Source organism: Bos indicus, chromosome X, assembly GCF_029378745.1.
Source record: "Bos indicus isolate NIAB-ARS_2022 breed Sahiwal x Tharparkar chromosome X, NIAB-ARS_B.indTharparkar_mat_pri_1.0, whole genome shotgun sequence".
NCBI lineage: Eukaryota > Metazoa > Chordata > Mammalia > Artiodactyla > Bovidae > Bos > Bos indicus.
The window spans coordinates 122,550,348-122,573,647 of record NC_091789.1 but is presented as its reverse complement, the minus strand read 5'-3'; the positions used below and the strand labels follow the sequence as shown (position 1 = coordinate 122,573,647).

At 38.8% G+C, this 23,300-nt stretch overlaps 1 protein-coding gene across 1 annotated transcript in view; it reads left to right on the top strand.

The window, feature by feature from the left end:
- Positions 1-23,300, top strand: part of IL1RAPL1 (interleukin 1 receptor accessory protein like 1) — a 701,662-nt gene that overhangs the window by 622,671 nt on the left and 55,691 nt on the right. The window contains exons 6-7 of the mRNA XM_070785085.1: positions 15,860-15,992; positions 17,984-18,129. Of these exons, the coding sequence (XP_070641186.1) occupies positions 15,860-15,992; positions 17,984-18,129 (279 nt within the window). The remainder of the gene's footprint in view (positions 1-15,859; positions 15,993-17,983; positions 18,130-23,300) is intronic.

The window sequence follows — 23,300 nt, the reverse complement described above, 5'->3', positions numbered from 1 at the left end:
GGAACCAAGAAAACACAAAACTGTGAGTTCACTGAATGTTCATTTACATTTTAAATAAACATCATGCCTGAGCTATCATTATGTCCTACACTAGCCATGTTTTAAAAGCTTATAAAACTTCCTGCAGAATATTTCGTTAACCTTGAAAGCCACATAAACCTAAGGATTAAGGCTTACATTTTTTAAAAGATAAGAAAAGCAGGATTTATGCCTATCCAAATTATCTCTTAAGACCCTGAGTGTTAGGAAACTTAGAGAAGGGTGTTTCATTAAAATGCAGCTATAGCAAAATGTAATTGGAATTGGACCTTTTATTTCAGTACAGTCAGTCCATTTAAGAAGCAATGAAACAAAACACCCTTTTTAAATCACAAGGTATTATATGTGTTTTAGAGCAAATGCTATTGGGACTTCCCTGGCAGTCCAGTGGTTAAGACTCTGCACTTCCACTACGAGGGTTGTGGGTTTGATCCTGATCAGGAAACTAAGATCCCACATGCTGTGTGGCCCCTCAAAAAAACCCAAACCAAAAGAAACAACAACAGCAAAAATAGAACAGATGCTATTGACTGTATTACTGTTGTTGTTTAGTCACTCAGTCATGTCCAACTCTTTTGCGACCCCATGGACTGTACCCTGCCAGGCTCCTCTATCCATGTAATTCTCCAGGCAAGAATACTGGAGTGGGTTACCATGCCTTCCTCCAGGGATCTTTCCGTCCCGGGGATCAAACCTGCATCTCCTGCACTGGCAGGCGGATCCTTTATCAGTGAGCCACCAGGGAAGCCAATTGACTATATTACCCTTAAGTAAACCAAAACCTAAGTAAACTCCTTATAGATTTCCTCCAGTTAAAGCCACATTCTTTCTTAAAAAGAGACTCATTTCTAATGCCATACTTTCTTCCTCAAAGAGGGCATTTGTAGTTTTCTGTTTCTGTATTTTGTATATAGGTATTGTGGGAAATTACTAGAGGATTCAGATCAGATCAGATCAGTCACTCAGTCGTGTCCGACTCTTCACGACCCCATGAATCGCAGCACGCCAGGCCTCCCTGTCCATCACCAACTCCCGGAGTTCACTCAGACTCACGTCCATCGAGTCAGTGATGCCATCCAGCCATCTCATCCTCTATCGTCCCCTTCTCTTCTTGCTCCCAATCCCTCCCAGCCTCAGAGTCTTTTCCAATGAGTCAACTCTTCGCATGAGGTGGCCAAAGTACTGGAGTTTCAGCTTTAGCATCATTCCTTCCAAAGAAATCCCAGGGCTGATCCCCTTCAGAATGAACTGGTTGGATCTCCTTGCAGTCCAAGGGACTCTCAAGAGTCTTCTCCAACACCACAGTTCAAAAGCATCAATTCTTCGGCGCTCAGCCTTCTTCACAGTCCAACTCTCACATCCATACATGACCACAGGAAAAACCATAGCCTTGACTAGACGAACCTTTGTTGGCAAAGTAATGTCTCTGCTTTTGAATATGCTATCTAGGTTGGTCATAACTTTCCTTCCAAGGAGTAAGTGTCTTTTAATTTCATGGCTGCAGTCACCATCTACAGTGATTTTGGAGCCCAGAAAAATAAAGTCTGTTACTGTTTCCACTGTTTCCCCATCTATTTCCCATGAAGTAATGGGACCAGATGCCATGATCTTCGTTTTCTGAATGTTGAGCTCTAAGCCAACTTTTTCACTCTCCTTGTTCACTTTCATCAAGAGGCTTTTTAGTTCCTCTTCACTTTCTGCCATAAGGGTGGTGTCATCTGCATATCTGAGGTTATTGATATTTCTCCCAACAATCTTGATTCTAGCTTGTGTTTCAGGAGGTAAATGTGGTTCTTCTCTATATCACTAAGTAGATTAAATTATTTGGTATAGTGGCATGAATATTATCCTGCCACACTGCAGCCTGAGACAGAAGATTTTTTTAAAAATCCTTTCTAGAGGTATCGGATAACAAGGTACCCCAAAATACAATGTCTTTAGCAAACTAAATGTGTGTTTCTCTCACCAAATAGACCAATATAGAGAAGTTCAAAGTGGTGGATGATTCTGTTTCATGATGTCATTCAGGGACCCAGGTCCATTACATCTTATTGCTCTACCATTTTTGTCTTCATCTATATGACAGAAACCAGTTCACTGGCACATCTGCTTTCCAGCCTACAGGAAAATAGGGAGAAAGTCCAGGGCTGAGGCTTCATCATAAAGGAGATGAATGCGAAATTGTATACATCACTTCTTCACATTATCTCATTGGCCTCATCTCTGTTGTTTGGCCACATCTACCTGCAAAGGAAACTAGGAAATATCGTCTGTAGCTTGGTAGCTGTGTGTCCAACTAAAATTTGGGGGGTTATATTACTCAAAGGAAGAAGGATAATAGACACTGAGAGGCATTTATTGATCTCTGCCTCAATAGATATCAGTCAGGGTTTGGAGAAGACAGACTAAGCACAAAAAAGTTGGCAGTATTCTTCACTCAAGAACATGGCAAACTCAGTGTAACACTTACACTTGCATAAGCTGTTGGGGACAATGCTCTTCATCACCACCACTAATATACCTTCCTTTCCTCCTCGTTTCATTTTCCTTTTCTTCTCATTCCTCCTCTTCCTATTCCTATTTTTCCTCTACCTCTGTTATTTTCTTTCTTGCTTCAGTTGCTTTTGAAACTAAGGTCTACCGAATTTGCTGGCCACAGACAAATGCTTTCTCTATGTATGTTAATGACTGATTTAAATATCCCTGGAGGCTGAAAATGGAATAATTTGTTTTAAAAATGTGAATCTCCGGAAGGATGAGAAAGCACCACAAGAGTTAAAAATAAATCGATGAGAGATTTAGTACCACAGCTATGTAATTAATGGAGCAAAAATAAAGGAGATGTCTTCTCAAGATGCAATCACAGAGAGTTGAGATTAGTTAAGGCCTTAACAACAAAAAACCTAAAAATGCCTGCATTACCAAAAAAAGTCTATTTTGTGGATGACTCAAAACAATTTTAGAAATGAATACAATTATAAGTGGTTCTGATGTCTTTGGCAGAAAGCAAACCACAAGTCTCTTTTCCCATCTACTTTTTTCAACTAATGAGCAAAAATGGCCCTACTTCCCTGTTGCATTTAAAAATGGCTAGGCTGGTGAATTTTACATGTATGTTGACTCAAAAAAATTCCCCCAAATTGTTCTTCCCGTACATCATCACCAAGAGTTTCTGAATAACCTTTTGGAGCAAATCCATTCTTTGGCAATTAAATGTTTTCCATTGAGCACTTATCAGTTTCCTACTTCTGTTATATAATACCCATTTTCAGGACTTCCCTGGAGGTCCACTGGTTAAGACTCTGCACTTCCACTGCAGAGGGCATAGGTTCCATCCCTGGTCAGAGAACTAAGATCCCACATGCTATATAATCAAAATAATAATCATAATTCCCATTTTCTCAACACTCAGGTACAACATCATACCTCCCAAGGATGAAGGACTCAGGTGGCACCAGATATTTGCTGATTCCTAATGTGTCCCTCCTCTTCAGCTTGGTGTCCATTAATTGTTCTAGATGCTTCTAGGAAGGGAGAAATTGCCTTCTACCCTTTTAGTTTCTTCTGGTTGGTCTAAGAATTAAATTGACATGAGACAATTCAGCAGGAGAAAATCAAACAAAAGTATAATGACATGTATATTCGGGAGAGACCCAAGAAAACTGAGTAACTCACCAAAATGGACAAAACCGTCGCCTTAAATACCATCTTCAGCTAAAGACAAAAGAGGATATTGGAGGTAGTGGTTTGGGACTTGAAAGAGGAAGACGGCAATTCACATGGAAATAGAAAAAGAAAGGTTTCATAAACAAATGTTTGCTGCTCCAGGCAGAGACCATGGAATGCAGAGTGGAAGCATCTCTGCTTTAGGAAAGCAGAGAAAGCATCTCACCACCACACCTGGCCCATTGCAGATATCTCTGGTGATAGCTCTATTCCAGGAACAAGCCCTCTATCTAAATTCTTTTACACAGTTAGGGGGGAAGTCAGGGTTTCTTGCTGAGTCTTTCAGGCCTTGATTTCAGCTTGAGATAATCCACAGGCCAAAGAGACATTTGGGGATGACAAATGTGGCTCCCCTATCATGCAAGAAACTTTTAGATCATTCATCTAGAAAGCAGCCCTCATGAGCTAGCATACAAGTCCTTGCAAGAATCTTTGAGCTATCTAAAAACAGTACAGTAATAATGTTACCATTTTGTTCACCCTTTCCTCTCAAATGCCTGAGATTTCCTCTCCATTCTGGAGAGGCTCTGCCACTTCCTGCCTTTCTCTAGTTGATGTGGGAAAAATTCCAATAATTCATTCAAATTCCACTATGCAACCCCCAGGCTCCTGAAGGGCATGCTGCTTCTGCTACTGCTACTAAGTCGCTTCACTCATGTCCGACTCTGTACGACCCCATAGACGGCAGCCCACCAGGCTCCCCCTGTCCCTGGGATTCTCCAGGCAAGAACACTGGAGTGGGTTGCCATTTCCTTCTCCATAGTTTGGCCTAATTCAATGCTTGAACTGTAAGTCATCACTTACAGAAAAGTTTAAGTCACAGTGTAATGATAGCAGTAGTAATAGTAATAATTGCTAACAACTTGTGAGCACTCACTCACCAGGGGTACTGTGTATGTTCAGTTCAGTCTCTCAGTCATGTCCAAATTTTTGCAACTGCAGCACGCCAGGCCTCCCTGTCCACCCCCAACTCCTGGCATTTACTCAAATTCATGTCCATTGAGTAGGTGATGCCATCCAACCATCTCATCCTCTGTCATCCCCTTCTCCTCCTGCCCTCAATCTTTTCCAGCATCAGGGTCTTTTCAAATGAGTCAGTTCTTCTCATCAGGTGGCGAAAATATTGGAGTTTCAGCTTCAGCATCAGTCCTTCCAATGAATATCAGGGTAGATTTCCTTTAGGATGGACTGGTTGGATCTCCTTGCAGTCCAAGGGACTCTCAAGAGTCTTCTCCAGCACCATAGTTCAAAAGCATCAATTCTTCAGCGCTCAGCTTTCTTTATAGTCCATCTCTCACATCCATACATGACTACTGGAAAAACCATAGTTTTCACTAGACAGACCTTTCTTGACAAAGTAATGTCTCTGCTTTTTAATATGCTGTCTAGGTTGGTGATAGCTTTTCTTCCAAGGAGCAAGCGTCTTTTAATTACATGGCTGCAGTCACCATCTGCAGTGATGCTGGAGCCAAAAAAAATAAAATCTCTCATTGTTTCCCCGTCTATTTGCCATGAAGTGATGGGACCAGATGCCATGATCTTCGTTTTCTGAATGTTGGGTTTTAAGCCAACTTTTTCACTCTCCTCTTTCACTTTCATCATGAGGCTCTTTAGTTCTTCTTTGCTTTCTGCCATAAGGGTAGTGTCATCTGCATATCTGAGATTATTGATATTTCTCCCAGCAATCTTGATTCCAGCTTGCACTTCATCCTGCCCAGCATTTCTCATGATGTGTGTGTGTTAGTCACTCAGTCGTGTCTGACTCTTTGCAACCCCATGGACTGTACCCACCAGGCTCCTTTGTCCATGGGATTCTCCCGGCAAGAATACTGGAGTGGGTTGCCATTTCCTTCTCCATGTGTATTCTGCATATAAGTTAAATAAACACGGTGATGATATACAGCCTTGATGTACTCCTTTCCCTATTCGGAACCAGTCTGTTGTTCTATGTCCAGTTCTAACTGTTGCTTCCTGACCTGCATACAGATTTCTCAGGAGGCAGGTCAGGTGGTCTGGTATTCCCATCTCTTGAAGAATTTTCCATTTTGTTGTGATCCACACAGTCAAAGGCTTTGGCGTAGTCAATGAAGCAGAAGTAGATGTTTTTCTGGAACTCTCTTGCTTTTTTGATAATCCAACAGATGTTGGCAATTTGATCTCTGGTTCCTCTGCCTTTTCTAAATGCAGCTTGAACATCTGGAAGTTCATGGTTCTTGTACTGTTGAAGCCTGGCTTGGAGAATTTTGAACATTACTGTGTATGTACATGAACTCATTTACCTCCAGGTTATTTGTGGTTGCTTAAATCCCCTTGCAATTTACTGACCAGCCAAATAACTTGTTTTGTTCTTCAAATAGACAGAAATATGTTGTAAGATAGTATAAAATGCATTTTCGTAAGGAAATCTGACACTACAGCAGAATTATGGTTAGCAAATTTAAAAGTGCATGTCTTGTTTTTCTGTAATTTTTTTCCCTTGAAATTTGAGCAGACGTTGTTACATCCTGCAGGAATAACATCCTCAACTCTGAGCTTAATATAACCTATCTCTTTCATTTCTTTCTTCTCTTTTGGGATTCTTAGCTAAATCTCTGATTTTCAAATAACTCTCTGTGGTTAGATCCTGGCAACTGTTACGTGCCATAGGTCCTAATACTTATTTGGGTAAAATGTCTTGAGCAATTTCCAAGGATACTTTGTGTGTGTGTGTGTGTGAGAGAGAGAGAGAAACAAAGACAGAGATTCTTCATTTCAGAATAAAGCTTTCTAGAAGAAGAGCCATTCTGTATACCAATGACACAAGATAAATATGTTTTGTAAACCACTTTGCTTTTATCTTAAATGGACGATGGAAATGGAAATGCTTTTACTTAAAATTAAAGTAATTTTAATATCCATGATTAATGGTGCAAATGAAATTAAACCCCCCACTACTATTCACCATCTTATTTAAGAACAAAATGCTCACTGTTTCTTAATTCCAACTAGTAAGATCTCTGGATGCTGATGCTTTTAATTAGGGAAGAAATTTCCTTTTAATTGAAAAAAAAAGTTTGTTTTTTTTTTTTCAATAAGTTAGAGAGTGTCCTCTAGTGGAGAGAGAATCTCTGTTGTCAGCGGTTTTAGAAATGGCCAAATTATATCTAATTAGAAAAAGGTCGCACTAAATAACAAGCGTCCCTAGTGCCGATTGGAGTCTGTGGGTTCAAGAGAAAATGTATTATTTTTCCTCTAAGGCCCCCTCACATTGTAGCCTACTTGAAAGCCTGCCCTATGACAAGCATTGTTCTCATTTTTGATAGCAAATGATTTTTTATGATCAGTTTTAGAGTGCTTCCTTCGGAACCTGGTAAGATTGAGCTAAAGCATTTAGTGCAATTTACTGAAGCTTTTACAGATATCAACTTGAGACAGCAAGAATACCATTATCTTCAGGGCTTCAACCCTGGATGACTGATATATTTGATGTGTGTGACTCCCGAGGTGATAGCTTAAATTTTTCTGTTATTATTTGAAGGAAAACAAAAAAAATCAAGGAGGAAATTAAATTAATGTGACTCTTTTCTATAACCTGTGAAATTCTAATGCTAATTTCCTGTATTTCAGATTAAGTAGGGTAAATAGTATTAACGTTATCACTTGGGTATCTCAGATCAGACTGGAGGTTTTTTTTTTTTTTTTTTTTTTTTAACTTAGAAGAGGATAAGGGAGAGCTTTGGTGCTTGACTCTCTAAATCTCACGCTAGGCTTGCCTTATCAGAAATTGCATGTTATAGCAAATTAGAGAGCAAAAGATAGAAAAGATGGATAGTTTCTCTTGATAACAAGTTAAATAGTTTGGACTTAGAGTAAAGATAAAATTACATTGCTTATACTTCTATTTGAAAAAAGAAAGGAATAAGGAGAGTGTTTTTAAATCTTTCAGTAGTTATACAGATGTCAGAGACATACTGTGAACATATGAATATCATGTGTGTGGCTTGTATGAATGGTAATAATCAGCAGTGAGTTGAATATTGTATTCCTATTAACATCATTTTCAGAAAAAAATGTACAATTGTGACTTTCGTATAGATATTGAAATGAATACATGTTAAACTGTAAAAAAATTTTTTTGCTCATATGATAGGAAGGGAACAGACAGATGTTATGATCAATTCAAAGTAAAGTCAAAATAGTTTATAAAACAGAAGAAAGGAATGCTGAGATAAATTCCAAGTAGAGACAAAATTGATTTTTCCCTGAGTTGAGGTGGAGAGCAAGGCTAGGGGAGCAGATGGGAAATTAAGTCAAATGGCTACCAGATATGACGGAATGTTTTTCAATCTTGTTGCTTTTCTCAGCCCCGACTCCAATTTAAAGAGTCCAAGATAAAAAGAAATTGTTCCAGACGGTTAACTGTAACCACTTGCATGAAAAGCACCTGGGAGTGCTTGTTAAAAATTAAAATCCCTGGAACCTTCCACACTTGCTGAGTCAAAATCTGGTTTGGGGGGAGTAGGAGTAAGTCTTTTTTTTTTTTTTTTTTGACAATGAGTTCAACACTCAATGGATTAAGTAAAGAAATATATAATATCTGAAGCCATATTCATCTAAACTAAATGATATTGTAGAAGATATGAGTGTATAAAATAACCTCTGACCTGAAAGTTAGTGGAAGTTTGCTAAAAGGAACAAGGTTAATGGTAGCATTAGGAGTTGCAATAGTAATAACCTTTCCTCTGTTCTCTGTCATGTCAGACTTTTGGCAACCCCGTGGACTGTAGCCTGCCAGGCTCCTCTATCCATGGAATTTTCCAGGCAAGAACACTGGAGTAGGTTGCCAGTTCCTTCAGGGAATCTTCCCAATCCAGGGAATGAACCTGCATCTCCTGTGTGTCTCCTGCATTGGCAGGCGGATTCTTTACCACTGAGCCACCAGGGAAGCAAACCTGTTCCAAGAGGAAAAGGGGAGAAAAGACAGAGTTGACTGACGATTCCTAGAAAAGCCAAGTCAGTCTTTTGTAAGAGGTGCTATTTTAAATAGAACTTAATGGAGGAGAAGGAATTTGCTACGTGGAAGTGAGGAGAGTTTAAATCAAAGAATATAATATTAAAAAGTGTGAAAATGTGGAGGGAGGCTCAAGAGGGAGGAGATATATGTATATGTACAGCTGATTCACATTGTTGTACAGCAGAAACTAGCACAACTTTGTAAAGCTATTATACTCCAATAATTTTTTAATAATAATAAATATGTTGTTTAAAAAGAACTCTAAACCATTAATCACAATTTTATAAAAAGCATGAGAATGTGAAATAGATCATGGATGAACTACTCATAAAATTCAGATGCTAAAATCCTATTATGTAACTGCATATACTGCTTCATCAGCCCAAGGTACAAACACAGTCATATTATTTTTATTTTCCTAATTCCTCTTTCATAATTGCCTAATTAGCTTTCTAAACAAAATTTGCTAATTATATTTTCCTAATTTTCCTAGTTATACTTATGAATTCCTATCTACCCTTATTGAGTAGAAGTGCATCATCTCTCCCTGGGCCCCACCCTGCCCCATGATATTCTATTCACTCCTGTTTTTCTTTAACCCGAGGGGAAGGATTTATAGTCATTTATTTCTGCTTTCAAACACAGGTAGTACACACTTGGGGTCTGAGGTCACAGCTCCTAACAGATGCTCATGTGATTAGCCACCATTTCCCAAATGAAAAGTATTGGGTTGGCCCAAAAGTTCATTTGGGTTTCCCTTAAGCTATTAAAAAAAAAAACAAACAAACAAATGAAATTTTTGCCCAACCAAGTACTAGATGGATTCAGCTTTCCTCACCAACACTTTAGCGGTTGGTGAGTCTCAGGTGAGCCTGATGTCACCTGGCCTTCTCTCAAGATTGACTCCACTGGGCTTCTAGTGTCCTCTCTTGAGAAACAGAGCTTTGCATAAGAATGGGAGTAGTAACTTCTGTTCAGACACACAAATAGGTATCATTAAGAGAAACAATTTTAAAAATCCCTTCAAGAAAATTAGAGACACCAAGGGAGCATTTCATGTAAAGATGAGCACAATAAAGAACAGAAACAGTATGAAACTAACAGCAGTCCATGGGGTCACAAAGAGTCAGACATGACTGAGCAACTGAACTGTACCAAACTGAACAGAAACAGAAGATATTAAGAAGAGGTGGCAAAGATACACAGAAGAATTGTACAAAAATGGTCTTAATAACCCGGATAACCATGATGATGTGATCACTCACCTAGAGCCATACATTCTGTAGTGTGAAGTCAAGTGGGCCTTAGGAAGCATTACTACGAACAAAGCTAATGGAGGTGATGGAATTCCAGCTGAGCTATTTCAAATCCTAAAAGATGATGCTGTCAAAGTGCTGCACTCAATATGCCAGCACATTTGGAAAACTCAGCAGTGGCCACAGGACTGGAAAAGGTCAGTTTTCATTCCAATCCCAAAGAAGGGCAATGCCAAAGAATGTTCAAACTACCGCACAATTGCACTCATTTCACATGCTTGCAAGGTAATGCTCAAAATCCTTCAAGGTAGGCTTCAAGAGTAAGTGAACTGAGAACTTCCAGATGTTCAAGCTGGATTTAGAAAAGGCAGAGGAACCAGAGATCAAATTGCCAACATCTTGTTGGATCATCAAAAAAACAAGAGAATTCCAGAAAAACATCTACTTCTGCTTCATTGACTACACTAAAGCCTCTGACTGTGTGGATCACAACAAACTGTGGAAAATGCTGAAAGAGATGGGAATACCAGACCACCTTACCTGCCTCCTGAGAAACCTGTATGCACATCAAGAAGCAACAGTTAGAACTGGACATGGAACAACAGACTGGTTCAAAATTGGGAAAGGAATACATCAAGGGTGTATATTGTCACCTGGCTTATTTAACTCACATGCAGAGTACATCATGAAAGATGCCAGGCTGGACAAAGCTCAAGCTGGAATCAAGATTGCCAGGAGAAATTTCAGTAACCTCAAATATACAGATGACACCACCCTTATGGCAGAAAGCAAAGAGGAACTAAAGAGCCTCTTGAGGAGAGTGAAAAGCTGACTTAAAACTCAACCTGCAAAAAACTAAGTTCACGACATCTGGTCCCATCACTTCATGGCAAATAGATGGGGAAAAAATGGAAACAGTGACAGACAATTTTTTTTTGAGTTCCAAAATCACTGTGGACAGTGACTGCAGCCATGTAATTAAAAGACACTTGCTCCTTGAAAGAAAAGCTATGACAAACCTAGACAGCATTTTAAAAAGCAGAGGCATCACTTTGCTGACAAAGGTCCGTATAGTTAAAGCTATGGTTTTTCCAGTAGTCATGTATGCATGTGAGAGTTGAATCAGAAAGAAGGCTGAGCACCGAAGAATTGTTCCTTTCAAACTGTAGTGGTGGAGAAGACTCTTGAGAGTCCCTTGGACAACAAGGAGATCCAACCAATCAATCCTAAAGGAAATCAACCCTGAATATTCATTAGAAGGACTGATGCTGAAGCTAAAGCTTTAATACTTTGCTCACCTGATGTGAAGAGCTGACTCTTTGGAAAAGACCCTGATGCTGAGAAAGATTGAGGGCAGGATGAGAAGTGGGTGACAGATGTGGTTGGATGACATCATCAACCCAATGGACATGAGCTTGAGCAAACTTGGGGAGATAGTGAAGGACAGGGAGACCTGGCATTCTGCAGTCCATGGAGTCGCAAGGAGTCTGACATGACTGAGCAACTGAACAACAACAACTTCACAGAACAGACCTCTACTCAAGTTGACTTTCTCTCCTGATTGTTTTTTTTTGTTTGTTTGTTTTGTTTTTTGTTTTTTGCTTTTCCAATTAGAGTATATTCATGATGGCCTTGTACAACTGAGTGAGCACCCCAAAGTGGACGGGAAGGCAGGAGGTACGGTCCTGGGTGGTCGGATTGCACGTGAGCCACGACAGAGCGTTGTACTGCTCCAAAACAAACCTTAAAACATCAGACGTGGTTTTGGAGTCAAGAGAATGTGGAACCCGCTGAGAATTCCTGGCGGGGAGAAGTTTGTCCGTCTGTGCTACAGAAATGTGGTGATGCAGCGAAGCCTTTAGGAAGAGGGGACACTGGTTCTGAGCCTGGGGACATGATGACCAAAACCACTGGGGGAGATTCTCGGCTTTGGCGGTTGACACAAAATACCCAAGGGCTAGAGGCTGCTGTTTCAGCTCCTCGGGTGCTTCCCTAGAAAGAAGACACTCACCCTGGCTCCGACTGTGCTGAAAGTGAGAGCCCACGCCGATTCCAGAAGGAGAGCCTGGGGAGGGGACTGGGGAGGAGTTGGGAGAGGAATGGAGATTCCCAGTCATTAATATGCCAATATCACTGTCCATATCATCTGGGAATGGAAGGTCAACAAACATGTCATCATTGTTTCTCCTGATTGTTTTGAGAAGCAGCTGGAAACCGTTTAATCTGTCTGTCTCTCTCTCCTACACACACACACAGTGATGCAGGTAAATTATAAAAATAAAAAATGTATTTTCTACCTTATCAGGCTTCCTTGTAATCTGTGCTTTGAGAGGCTTCCTACGATCACATTGATAAAAAGCACAGTGGTCTGTCATCAGTGCTATAACCTGTACTTTGTCCTTTTAAGAAACTATGCAGAGGGACTTCCCTGGTGGTCCAGTGGTTAAGACTCTGAGCTTTCAATTCAGGGGGCTGGGGTTCGATTCCTGGTTGGGGAACGAAGATCCCACATGCCAAGTGGTGTGGCCCAAAAACAAGTAAGAAAGGAAGGAAGAAATGATGTGGAAATAATCCTCTCTTTGCAGTGATGGTCCCTTATATGGTCCTGAAGTATCATAAAATTCTCAATCTTTCTCACTTCTCTTGGAACTCTCTCCAATCCCAGTTTGGCAAATACAAAAAGAGTGATTTCTTTAGACTGCAAGTGTGCCCATGTCAATCTCCTACCTGAAACCTTTCCCCAACTTAGAATTGCCCTTAAATGGAATTCCCACATCTTAAACATGGCCTTCATGGGAGATCAGGGCTGCCACTGCTCTGGCCTCATGATTTTCCCCCAAATCCTCACCCCAACTCTACCCACTACATGTAGTTTAGCTTCAACGACTCTGGAGTTACTGACTTCCTCCAAAGTTCCCTGACATTCTGTCACTCAGGTTCTTTCCTCTCTACCTGGAGTGCTTTTCTATTTTTCCCTCCACCTTCTTTTATTCCTTGCATGAATTCCACTCTCTAACCCACAGTAAGCCCAACCCAGGTCTGAGTAGAGGCCCTCCGGGTGCCCCCATAGCACTTGGGATACCCCCAGTACTGGAGCTCAAGGCATGATAAGTAGTCAAAAGAAGAGGTGAGCAAAGATGATTGAAAAAGTCAATCGTTTCTTACATGGGTGCAGGAGCCATTTACTAGGTGTGGCGGCACAAAGCCAATAGTTGAGAAAAAGGAGGAATTAGATAATAGCAAATCAGTTGATCTGGGAAGGTAGGAGGGTGACAAGAGAGAAAAATTCAGTTCCCAGCGAGGGATTCAATTGACTTCTCTGCTAAAGAATGTCAGGCTGAGTTGCTAGTGACATGATCATTATTTATGATCCCCCAAATTTAGTAAAACTGTAATGGAAAATGAGATAATTTCTGGAGATTTCTATTTATGAGTTTCAGTCATTAACTCCTACCTAAAAGCTAAATCTTGTTCCCTTAAAACACAGATTGTGTAAATTATTGACATGTAAATTTTTGAACTCTGTAATATATACTGATTCTCTTGGCATATGATATTAATCATCACACTATATAGTATTTTGAGATTTACTGTTGAATTTATGACTACCTTGACACTGTAACAGGTAGTTGAGTTACATAAAAGCCAGTGCTCTTAGAAAAATGTAAAAGCAAAGAATACTGGATTTAAAAATTGTTCTGAACCATTGGGTTGACATTTCCCATAGAAATCTGTGGTTTCCAATCAGTAAGATTGACATTCAATTATCCATTGTGTAAGGTAAATTATTCTCTCAGGGAGGGGGTTGCATATTAAAATATTAACAAAATATTTATGTATCAAAATTAATAATGAAGGAGATTATTTAAAGCTCCATTTGCCTCATAAAATTTGCAGACATTTTCTGAACTTATCTGGTCACTAATAATGATTATTGCATATAGAATCAAAGTCTCTAAAGAATCACTTACTTGGAGGACATTCAGATGTAAAGAAAGATAAGATAAAAGGAAAGGCTGTATCATGCTATCTTAAAAATATTAGAGGAGCAAGAATTCAGTTATGAACTAGTCTTATGCACGGAGAAGGCAATGGCACCCCACTCCAGTACTCTTGCCTAGAATATCCCGTGGATGGAGGAGCCTAGTAGGCTGTAGTCCATGGGGTCGCTAATAGTTGGACACGACTGAGCGACTTCACTTTCACTTTTCACTTCCATGCATTGGAGAAGGAAATGGCAACCCACTCCAGTGTTCTTGCCTGGAGAATCCCAGGGACGGGGGAGCCTGGTGGGCTTCCGTCTATGGGGTCACACTGAGTCGGACACGACTGAAGCAACTTAGCAGCAGCAGCAGCAGTCTTATGCAATGGACATAAGATAATATGAATTTTATCCAATAAAAATTTTCTTGTAGAACTTGGAGAATAAAGTTTATATACAGGTTGACCCATACCAGGACTTACAAAGAGTGCATCTGTAAGTGAATTATGGTTTTCTCTAGGTTTATATGGTAGAATCACTGATAAGCCCAGTTTCAGGCAATGTTCACTATTAACTCATAGCTTAGCTTTTAGACTTTAGGAACCTCCTTCTCTTCACCTTAAAGTCACATATTTGTCAAAGTCCTCTAGAATATTCTCAGGAATTTAAGAAATGAATAAATTTGCCTTACTTAAGGTATCCTTAAGAGTTCCCCTGCTCCAGTCCATTCTGGAGTAGGTCCCTATAGGTCTCTTTGCCATCCCACATTTTCTAGCTCTACTTGGAGGCAGCAAGATCTTAAAACTATAATAGTACTGGAATATTTCAGTTCTCTAATGCTGCCTGAGGCTTGAGGAAATCAGGTGTTTGCAAAATCACGTTACTTGTCCAGAAATATGCCTTAGTTTCTGTTGGCATTAAATTCACTCCCACTTTTCAGTCAGGGACTTCCACTTACCTTATTAAGTAATTAATCTGTATTCATCATTACAGTGGCCTCTCTTGAGTAGTGCACTGGAAGAAACTCATCTCCACAGTAGTATTATTGATTTTATGTTTTATAAACAGCCCAAATATTTATTCTCAGGTGTTGTCCATTTGTATTTTAATAATGTGTTTTTTTACCTGAATGTGTGCTGGTTTCCCTAATTAAAATACTATTCCTCACATAGTACAAATATTTTAGTAACATTTGTAAGGAATCCTGTATTTTGCAGTTCCATTTCTTTCCCACTGAAACATTTGGTTCTCTTTCTTTCCCACATTCAGGACTGAGAAACATCTTCTAACTGCTTTATAAAATCTCATATTATCAACATTATGTTCTTGTCTGATATCGCAGTAGTAAAAAACCTACCTGCCAATGCAGACCCAGGTTCAATCCCTGGGTCGGGAAGATCCCCTGGAGAAGGGCATGGCAACCCACTCCAGTATTCTTGCCTGGAGAATCCTATGGACAGAGGTGCCTGGTGGGCTACAGTCAGCAGGGTGGCAAAGAGTCGGACATGACTGAAGCAAGTGAGCATGTGCTTTGAGAAGTGCACATCACCTCTGAAGTACCCTTCCTAATAATTCATAACCTCAATCTATTCATATGGAAACATCAGGCAAACTTAAATGAAAGTAAAGTTCTGTAGAATAACTGACCAGTGTTCTTCATAATCTGATAAGTAATTCACATTCCATTAAGCAAGCTGCCAAAAGTACACATTCTGTTAATTTGACAGAAAATATGTGAAAAATATTGATTTAGAGAGATGTTTCATTAAATCAATGAAGTGATTTAAGTTTTATGTGCCAGTTTGCCTAAAATAAGAGTGTATCAACAGTTTTACAACACATTTCTATCGCTTCTCTCCACAGGTGATTCAGCTAATCTCACCTGCAGAGCTTTCTTTGGGTACAGTGGAGATGTCAGTCCTTTAATTTACTGGATGAAAGGAGAGAAGTTTATTGAAGATCTGGATGAAAATCGAGTTTGGGAAAGTGACATTAGGTAAAGTAATTTGTCTCTTTTAACTTGTACAGTCAAGATTCACATTTGCTGTGTTAGTGAATAGAAAGTGAGCTAAAAAAGAAGGGGGTTGAGGGTGTTTTACTATCATACTAAAAATGTTACAACATTTAATGGCAAGGAGGAAAAATATCCTTGAGGGAGTGACTATGAAATTGTAAAACCTGAGTGCCATTTGCAAAGAATTTAAGAGAAATAAAAAGGAATTTTCCACTAAGGAATAAACTGAATGTGAGTTTACCAAAATAGCATCAAATATGGAAAATGTGATATTGTACTTTTGGTTGATAAGAGCTCTTTTTTTTTAATTGCTGAGAGGAAATATTGGGTGGCCAAAAAGTTTGTTTGGGTTTTTCTATACCATTTTCTGGATAAACACAAAGGAACTTTTTGGCCAACCCAGTGTTAACAGGCTTTTAGAATTCAACATCATGTTTTTAGGATTCAAACATCGTCTCTGTCACTTCCTTTTATATGTTGCTACATATTTGAGGCATCGTGTAGACTATAAAACACTTGATAGGAATGGTAATACAAAAATGCTTTTATTACCTTTTTTAGGCTGACTTTAAGGTCTAAATATTAATATAGTGGAATAATAGCAAATAATCATAAAAATACACTTATTTTGAGGGCATAATGCTTATGCATCTTCTTTTTTGAAAAATAATTAACATATTTGTTTGCTTACTTTTAAATATTGAGGTATTCAGTTATGACTAAAAGTACACTTATATACGGGTACTCATTTTTATTCATAATGTAAATAAGCAAATATATTAATTAATAAATTATAAGTGAATCAAAATGCAGATCATTTGTAAACATTCTCCAATCTAAAGATCACCTCTTTGGGGTATATTTGAGCATTTTAACCAAATTCTTCTTCTTAAATGTGAAGACTTTTAAAACTTTAGGAAAGGTATAAGAGAAAAAGGTTTTCAATAGAAAATAAAAACCTATAAAACTGTCACAGAGGGTTATTTCTACTGGAATTTTCTTCCTGGCAACAAATACCCAGGAATATAACATTGCAGTCAGGTTCTGAAATGCCCAGATGAGCAATTCTTCAATACATACTAAAATGCTCCTCTGCCATTTTTCATGTTTAAAACTTCACTATTATCTTATACTCATATACTCTGAAATGCTAAGGTTATAGGACAATAACCAATAAACCTCCTAACTTTCCCCTTCTCTACTTTTGTGAGTGCTCAGGGAATGTTCTAGAAAGGTATTTTTTTCTTTGATTCTTCATGAGGAAGTATTGTGCAAGCATGAGTTACCAAGGGGGTGGGAGAGTAAAGGTGGAAACTTGGTGAGCATGGCAAGGGAGCCCTACTTTGAAGTTTTCCATTTGTTCTAAAAAGATTGTTAAAATCCTTGACAGTGAGGTTAGTGAGCATCTACTGTGAATTTTAAATGTCAGAATTAAATGCTTCATCAGAACATTTAGTCTATAGTTTTGTAATTTCATATTTCTTTAAAAATAGGAATTGATTTGTACCTTTTAAAACAATGCCAGACTAGAGGTTTCAACTGAAATGTCAAAATAGCTCAGAAATTTTCTATCCTTCCTTTCTTTAAAATTAACCTGATAGATAATTAGTCCTCCAGCCTAAGACATTAGAATTTCTTATCCCACCCTTACATCATATTTCTTCTTAAAGGGAAAGCAATTTGTAAACTTTTCTTCAAGGTCTCTCTCACCTCTTTATTATGACAGTGTGATTGTCCTGCTAAGAGAGATAATTAACTGCAACTTCATTAGCATCCACAAAGACAAGCTTCCTTATTAGAAGTGAAAAAGAAAAGGGCATGATATAATTTAATTAAGATAGCATCAATCCATGACCAAATTTGAAGCACAGATGCTGTAGGTTTTTTCATATCAGATTCACCTAAAATTTTTTCTTTCATGTGTGTGTATGTTTGTGTGGGGGTTTTTTGTTTCATTTTGCTTTATATTTTAGAATCCTCAAGGAGCATCTTGGGGAACAGGAAGTTTCCATCTCATTAATTGTGGACTCTGTAGAAGAAGGTGACTTGGGAAATTACTCCTGTTATGTTGAAAATGGAAATGGACGTCGGCATGCCAGTGTTCTCCTTCACAAACGGGGTGAGTGTAACCTTCTAAGTTTGAGTAGTTGACTTAACCTTTAATGAAAGTGAAATAATTGGAAGGTAAAAAAAAATTGTGTTTTTTTTTAACATAAATTTATTCCAAATAAAACAATTACGTTAACAGTAAGGCCATCAAAGCAGATAGCACAGTGGATGGGTGACTAGCTCAGGCACTGGAGTCAAATTTAGATATTCAGATTCCTTTTTCTTCCCCTCCCTCAAGCTGTGCCATTAGGTATGCAGGATCTTAGTTCCCCAACCAGGGATCAAACCTGTGCCCCCTACAATCAAAGTGGGGAGTCTTAACCACTTGATCATCAGGGAAGTCCCCCTTTCTCTGTTTTAATACCAGCTATATAATCTTGGGAATGATATCTAACTTCCTTAAGCTTCAGTTCCCTGATAATATGGAATGGGAAAAATAATATTATCAACTCTTAGTGGATTTTACAGATGAAAAAAAAACACTAAGTGTGAAGAGCTTGGGACAGAGCCTATGCACAGGAAGTATTTAGTTAAATGCTATTGATAATATTAGAAGTAAGCAAACCAATTAAAAATAACCAAGAGAGTTTTAAGTCAAAGATTAGGCTCTTAATTGAAAGGTTGTTCCTTGAGTGTACAAATTACATCCAATTGAGTCCCCATTTTACTTCATTATTATTTTTTTCTGCCTTAGATAATTTTTACATGTGTAATATCCTCCCATGATTAATAATAATTCACTAGTGAATTATTTTTCAATTATTATTCATCATTAGCAATTTAAGTAAGGTATGTTTTGGTTGAGTATAACATCGGCTACAATAAATCTGATTCCACAGCAACCCCAATACCTTACACACAGGGTTAAAATATATATATAAATATATATTGAATTGTTTGAAATTATAGACGATTGTAAAATTTGAGCCATGCCTTTTTGTTGGTGAAATTTTTTCATGTACGTTACAAGAGAAAAAAAATTTTTTTCTACATTATGCTAAATGAAAACATTCTCTTACTCAGCGAATTTACAGTGATTTTAATTTCAAAGCACATGTTTCATCCTAAACTCTTTGAGGTTGGAAGAGAAAGAGAATGCCAAAGACTTTATTGGAAAATAGATTCCCTTTGAATAATGTTACTGAAAGCTATTAAAATAGACACCTCTGTTGTCAAGGTGACTGTAATATTCAAATAGTTTACTTTTGGGGAGATGTTAATGGAGGGAAAAGATAAGCAGCAGCTAGTAAGCAGTCTGATTGTTTGTCAGTCAATGAAGGGACTTAAAGTAGAAATATTACACATATAAAAGGACAAAAATATTCCCAGGGTTGGAAGTAGCCTAGATGTATAATTGAACTATTCATCAACATCTTCCCTAGTGATCTGTCAGCTTATACTGGATCACGTTCCTCCTCCAGGAAGCCAGTTCTATCTTTGGAAAAATGTAACAATTAGAAAACATTCCTATTTCACTATCTACCCCATGATCCCGTTTTTAATCTCTCTTTCCCAAAATAGCCCTTCAAAAGTTTGATGACAGTCCCCATAATCCTTCTGGGCCTTCACTTCCATAGATTCAGCTTTAGTTCCTTTTATTCATTCTTCTTTTATGTGGATAAAATACTTTCACCATTCTGATCACTCTTTTGAATTGAAGAGTCTAATTACAGAGTCTGAATTATTCTTCAAGAAGGAAGGTAATAGAGAAAAGATAGAGGGCTCATCTAAAAATCTGTTGGCTTTAATGATGTTTATTTCTTTTTAGGATAAAGTGGGAGTGACAGTTAAGTAGAGATCATAGGAAGAAGGAAGGAAGCTGGATCATTTCCAAGGAGGATGCAGCTATTACAGCTCTTATCTAGCAGACAGGCACTCAAGGGTCAGGAAGGGTCAAGCACCGCCAGGCTATTTTTAGCATGTGTGGCTTAAGGTTAAGTTGCCCATAGCTAAGAAAGCTTCCGGTACTACAAACATAAATGACTGAGGAATCAAGGAGATCGTTTGAAAAGACTTTTCCAATACTGCCTGATTTCCTAAACATGAAGAAGAAAGTGGTGGGCAGTGTTAGAGCACTCTTCAATACTTACATCTTCCACAGTGTTTCTCAAATATGTATTTATGCCACCAGCATTTTATCTTCCGTAAAATAAAAGCTAAAGCCAGAAAGTATCCTTCAAGGTCATGTACTCCAAAAGCCCCTATTAAAGTTAGTGTTCACCTTCCTTTTAAGGGAGCTGCAGCAAATGAGTCATCAATTCACAATGGTAGTCAGACATCTCCTGCCCTGGAGAGGCTTATCAGCATGTGGAATGATCTATCCCAACCATCTGTGGGAAAAAACAATGGACTCTGGTTAACAGATGCCATAACTACAAGTTCCCCAGTCCTGAAAGGTTCAGAAGCTCAAGGAAGGCACAGCACATGGGAGCTGATAGTTTTGGTCACAGGGTCCCTGCGAGAGTCAAATTGTTGTCATTCTAGCAATTGTGTAATGACCAAGATGACTGACTGTATTGCTCAGAAGCCTAAAGCTCAGAGAAGAGCTGGAAGCTGTTACTGTGAATCATATTCTTCTGCTGTTGACTTATAAATCCCTTAACTATCTTACAGGCCTTCAAAGTCTTTCTTCTTAAAACTTGCATAGAGAGATATGTTAAAGCATTTGATGAATACAGATCTCATAAATCAGTAATTATCCATTCTTCTGACAAGTAAACTTGCCAGGACGTACCTTTGCCAAAATAACTTAAGTTTTTTTTCCCCCTCCACTGTTACCTTTAGTTCAGTATTGTTAACATAATAAAAATGATGTCAGAACCCTCCAATGGGTGTTGCGGATTCTTTGAGCTATCACCTCCTGTTATCAGCTGAGTTGTCCTTAATGCCAAGACAATACTATAAATAGTATAGCTAGGATTGAGCTAGGCTAGATTCTGGGCCAGCCTTTTCTCTTTAAAAAAATCTAATTTCCACAAAAACTGGCTGAAAATTTACTAGGAAATTTGACTTTTGCTTGAGAATATTCAGGGTTGTTGATTCCTACAGCCAGGGAAGGTACTGGGACAGTTAGGGTCATGTCACATGCTCTACAGAGAACTAGGTCATAGAATAAAACAATGGCCAATGGGCCACATTAGTGTATGACTGCCTTGCGCCCTATTCCTCACTCTAGTCCCTGGCCTGAGAAGCTTGAGAGTTAGATCCTTGTCCCAAAAAGAACCGAAGCAAAGAGTAGATACATTTCCTTCTGTGTTATCTCTTGTCTCCACCATTGCCTGTTGAATTGAACTCCCTATGTAAGTCTCTGAACCTTTTACCCAGATGCCTTTGCTTAGGTTCCTAATCACTGCTCCCCAATTTGACCATGCATCCAACACTGACTTTCAGCTTCCCTCCAAAACCCCAATCTTTTATTTGCCCATCATTTGTATGTTTTCCATGTCTCTAGCACAAGCAATTCTCCAGACAGATATCCAGCATCATTGTGCTCTGACTTTGGCCTAGTCACTCTTGCACTCACCAGGCCATCCTAAGTTTCTTTTTCATTCTCTGAGTTCCTTGTCCACACTGTAATTCTGGATGACTTCACAGTGTGGACGTGTTTACTCTCTGGAGCAAAGCAGTTTAATATTTAAGGGTGTGGACTCTGGAGTAAGGCTGTCTGTGCAAAACCCACTCTTTGCATACTAGCTGTGCTATCTTGGACAAATCCCATACTCTCTGTGAGCCTCAAATTTCTCTTGTATAAAATGGGGAATAATGATAGTACTTTCCATATAGAGCAGCTACGAGGAATAAACTTAGTGTGTATCAATATGTATCACAGTGTCTGACATATTTATCACCATGTTAGCAGCTATTACATGATTTTTCTACTCCAACTATGTGATAATCTGGATAATTTAGGATGCAGCAATAACATGTCTCATTAAAAATTCCCTCACATCTAATTTATCTTTCATTAAAATGGTCAGCTTTAGCACTGGCAATTTTGCTCTGTTGATTCTATATTTTTCCTTATAATAGATTTACTTTAGTTTGAATGTGCTGTCCTACAGGAGATCTTCATTAATTTATTCATGCATTTAATGGCAATTGTTAAAAACCTACTATGTGCCTGGCACTCATAAAATTAAACGATCAGGAAATCAGAACCAATATAATTTGAAATGCCATCATCTGCTTTTTAAACTACTTTGATATTAAGCATTTCTAATGTAGAATTGTGCTTCTAGGGGACGTTTGGCTTTGAAACTGTCACATAAAGGGAATGTTCATTAACAGTCCTGTAGTGAATTGTTTAGATATCTTGATTACAATAATATGGCAATTCATTCATCATGAAGTAGTTTGGAAACTGGCAAAGTATCTGTCTCAGAGACTAGCACTAGTTAATAATGATAAACATCTAGTTTTCTTCTATTCCTCCTCAAACCCATTTTAACTCTTGGATGCGAAATCTCCCTCCCTTTCCCTTTCTCCGTCCCTCCGAAGAGTGTGTGTGTTAAATCACTTCAGTCCTGTCCCACTCTTTGTGACCCTATGGACTGTAGCCCACCAGGCTCCTCTGTCCATGGGATTTCCCAGGCAAGAATACTGGAGTGGGTTGTCATTTCCTCCTCCAGGGGATCTTCCTGACCCAGGGATCAAACCCACATTTTCTGCATTGACAGGCAGTGTCTTTACCACTGAGCCACCTAGGAAGCTCAAATTTTAGCTCCTTACTACAGGAAATACTTGTTTTTAGAAGGTATGTGTATGTTAGTCGCTCAGTCAGTCATGGCCAAATCTTTGCGACCCCATGGACTGTACCTCCAGGCTCCTCTGTCAGTGGAATTCTCCAGATAAGAATATTGGAGTGGGTAGCCATTCCCTTCTCCAGGGGATCTTCCCGACTCAAGGATCGAACCCAGGTCTCGTGCATTGTAGGCAGATTCTTTACCATCTCAGCTACCAGGGAAGCCCCCCAAAGAGTGAAATCCATGGGAATTAGACTTGCTCTCTAACTCCCTAGTCCTTGGAATATCTTCAGTAACATAATTAACATGCATATCATTTAGGATACATTGTTTTAAAGCCAGATGAATTTAGACCCAGTGGACTCCTTATCCCTTCATATAATGGATCACTTTTGTAATATGTGCCACCATCCTTGTTAGTATTTACCTCGTGCATTTA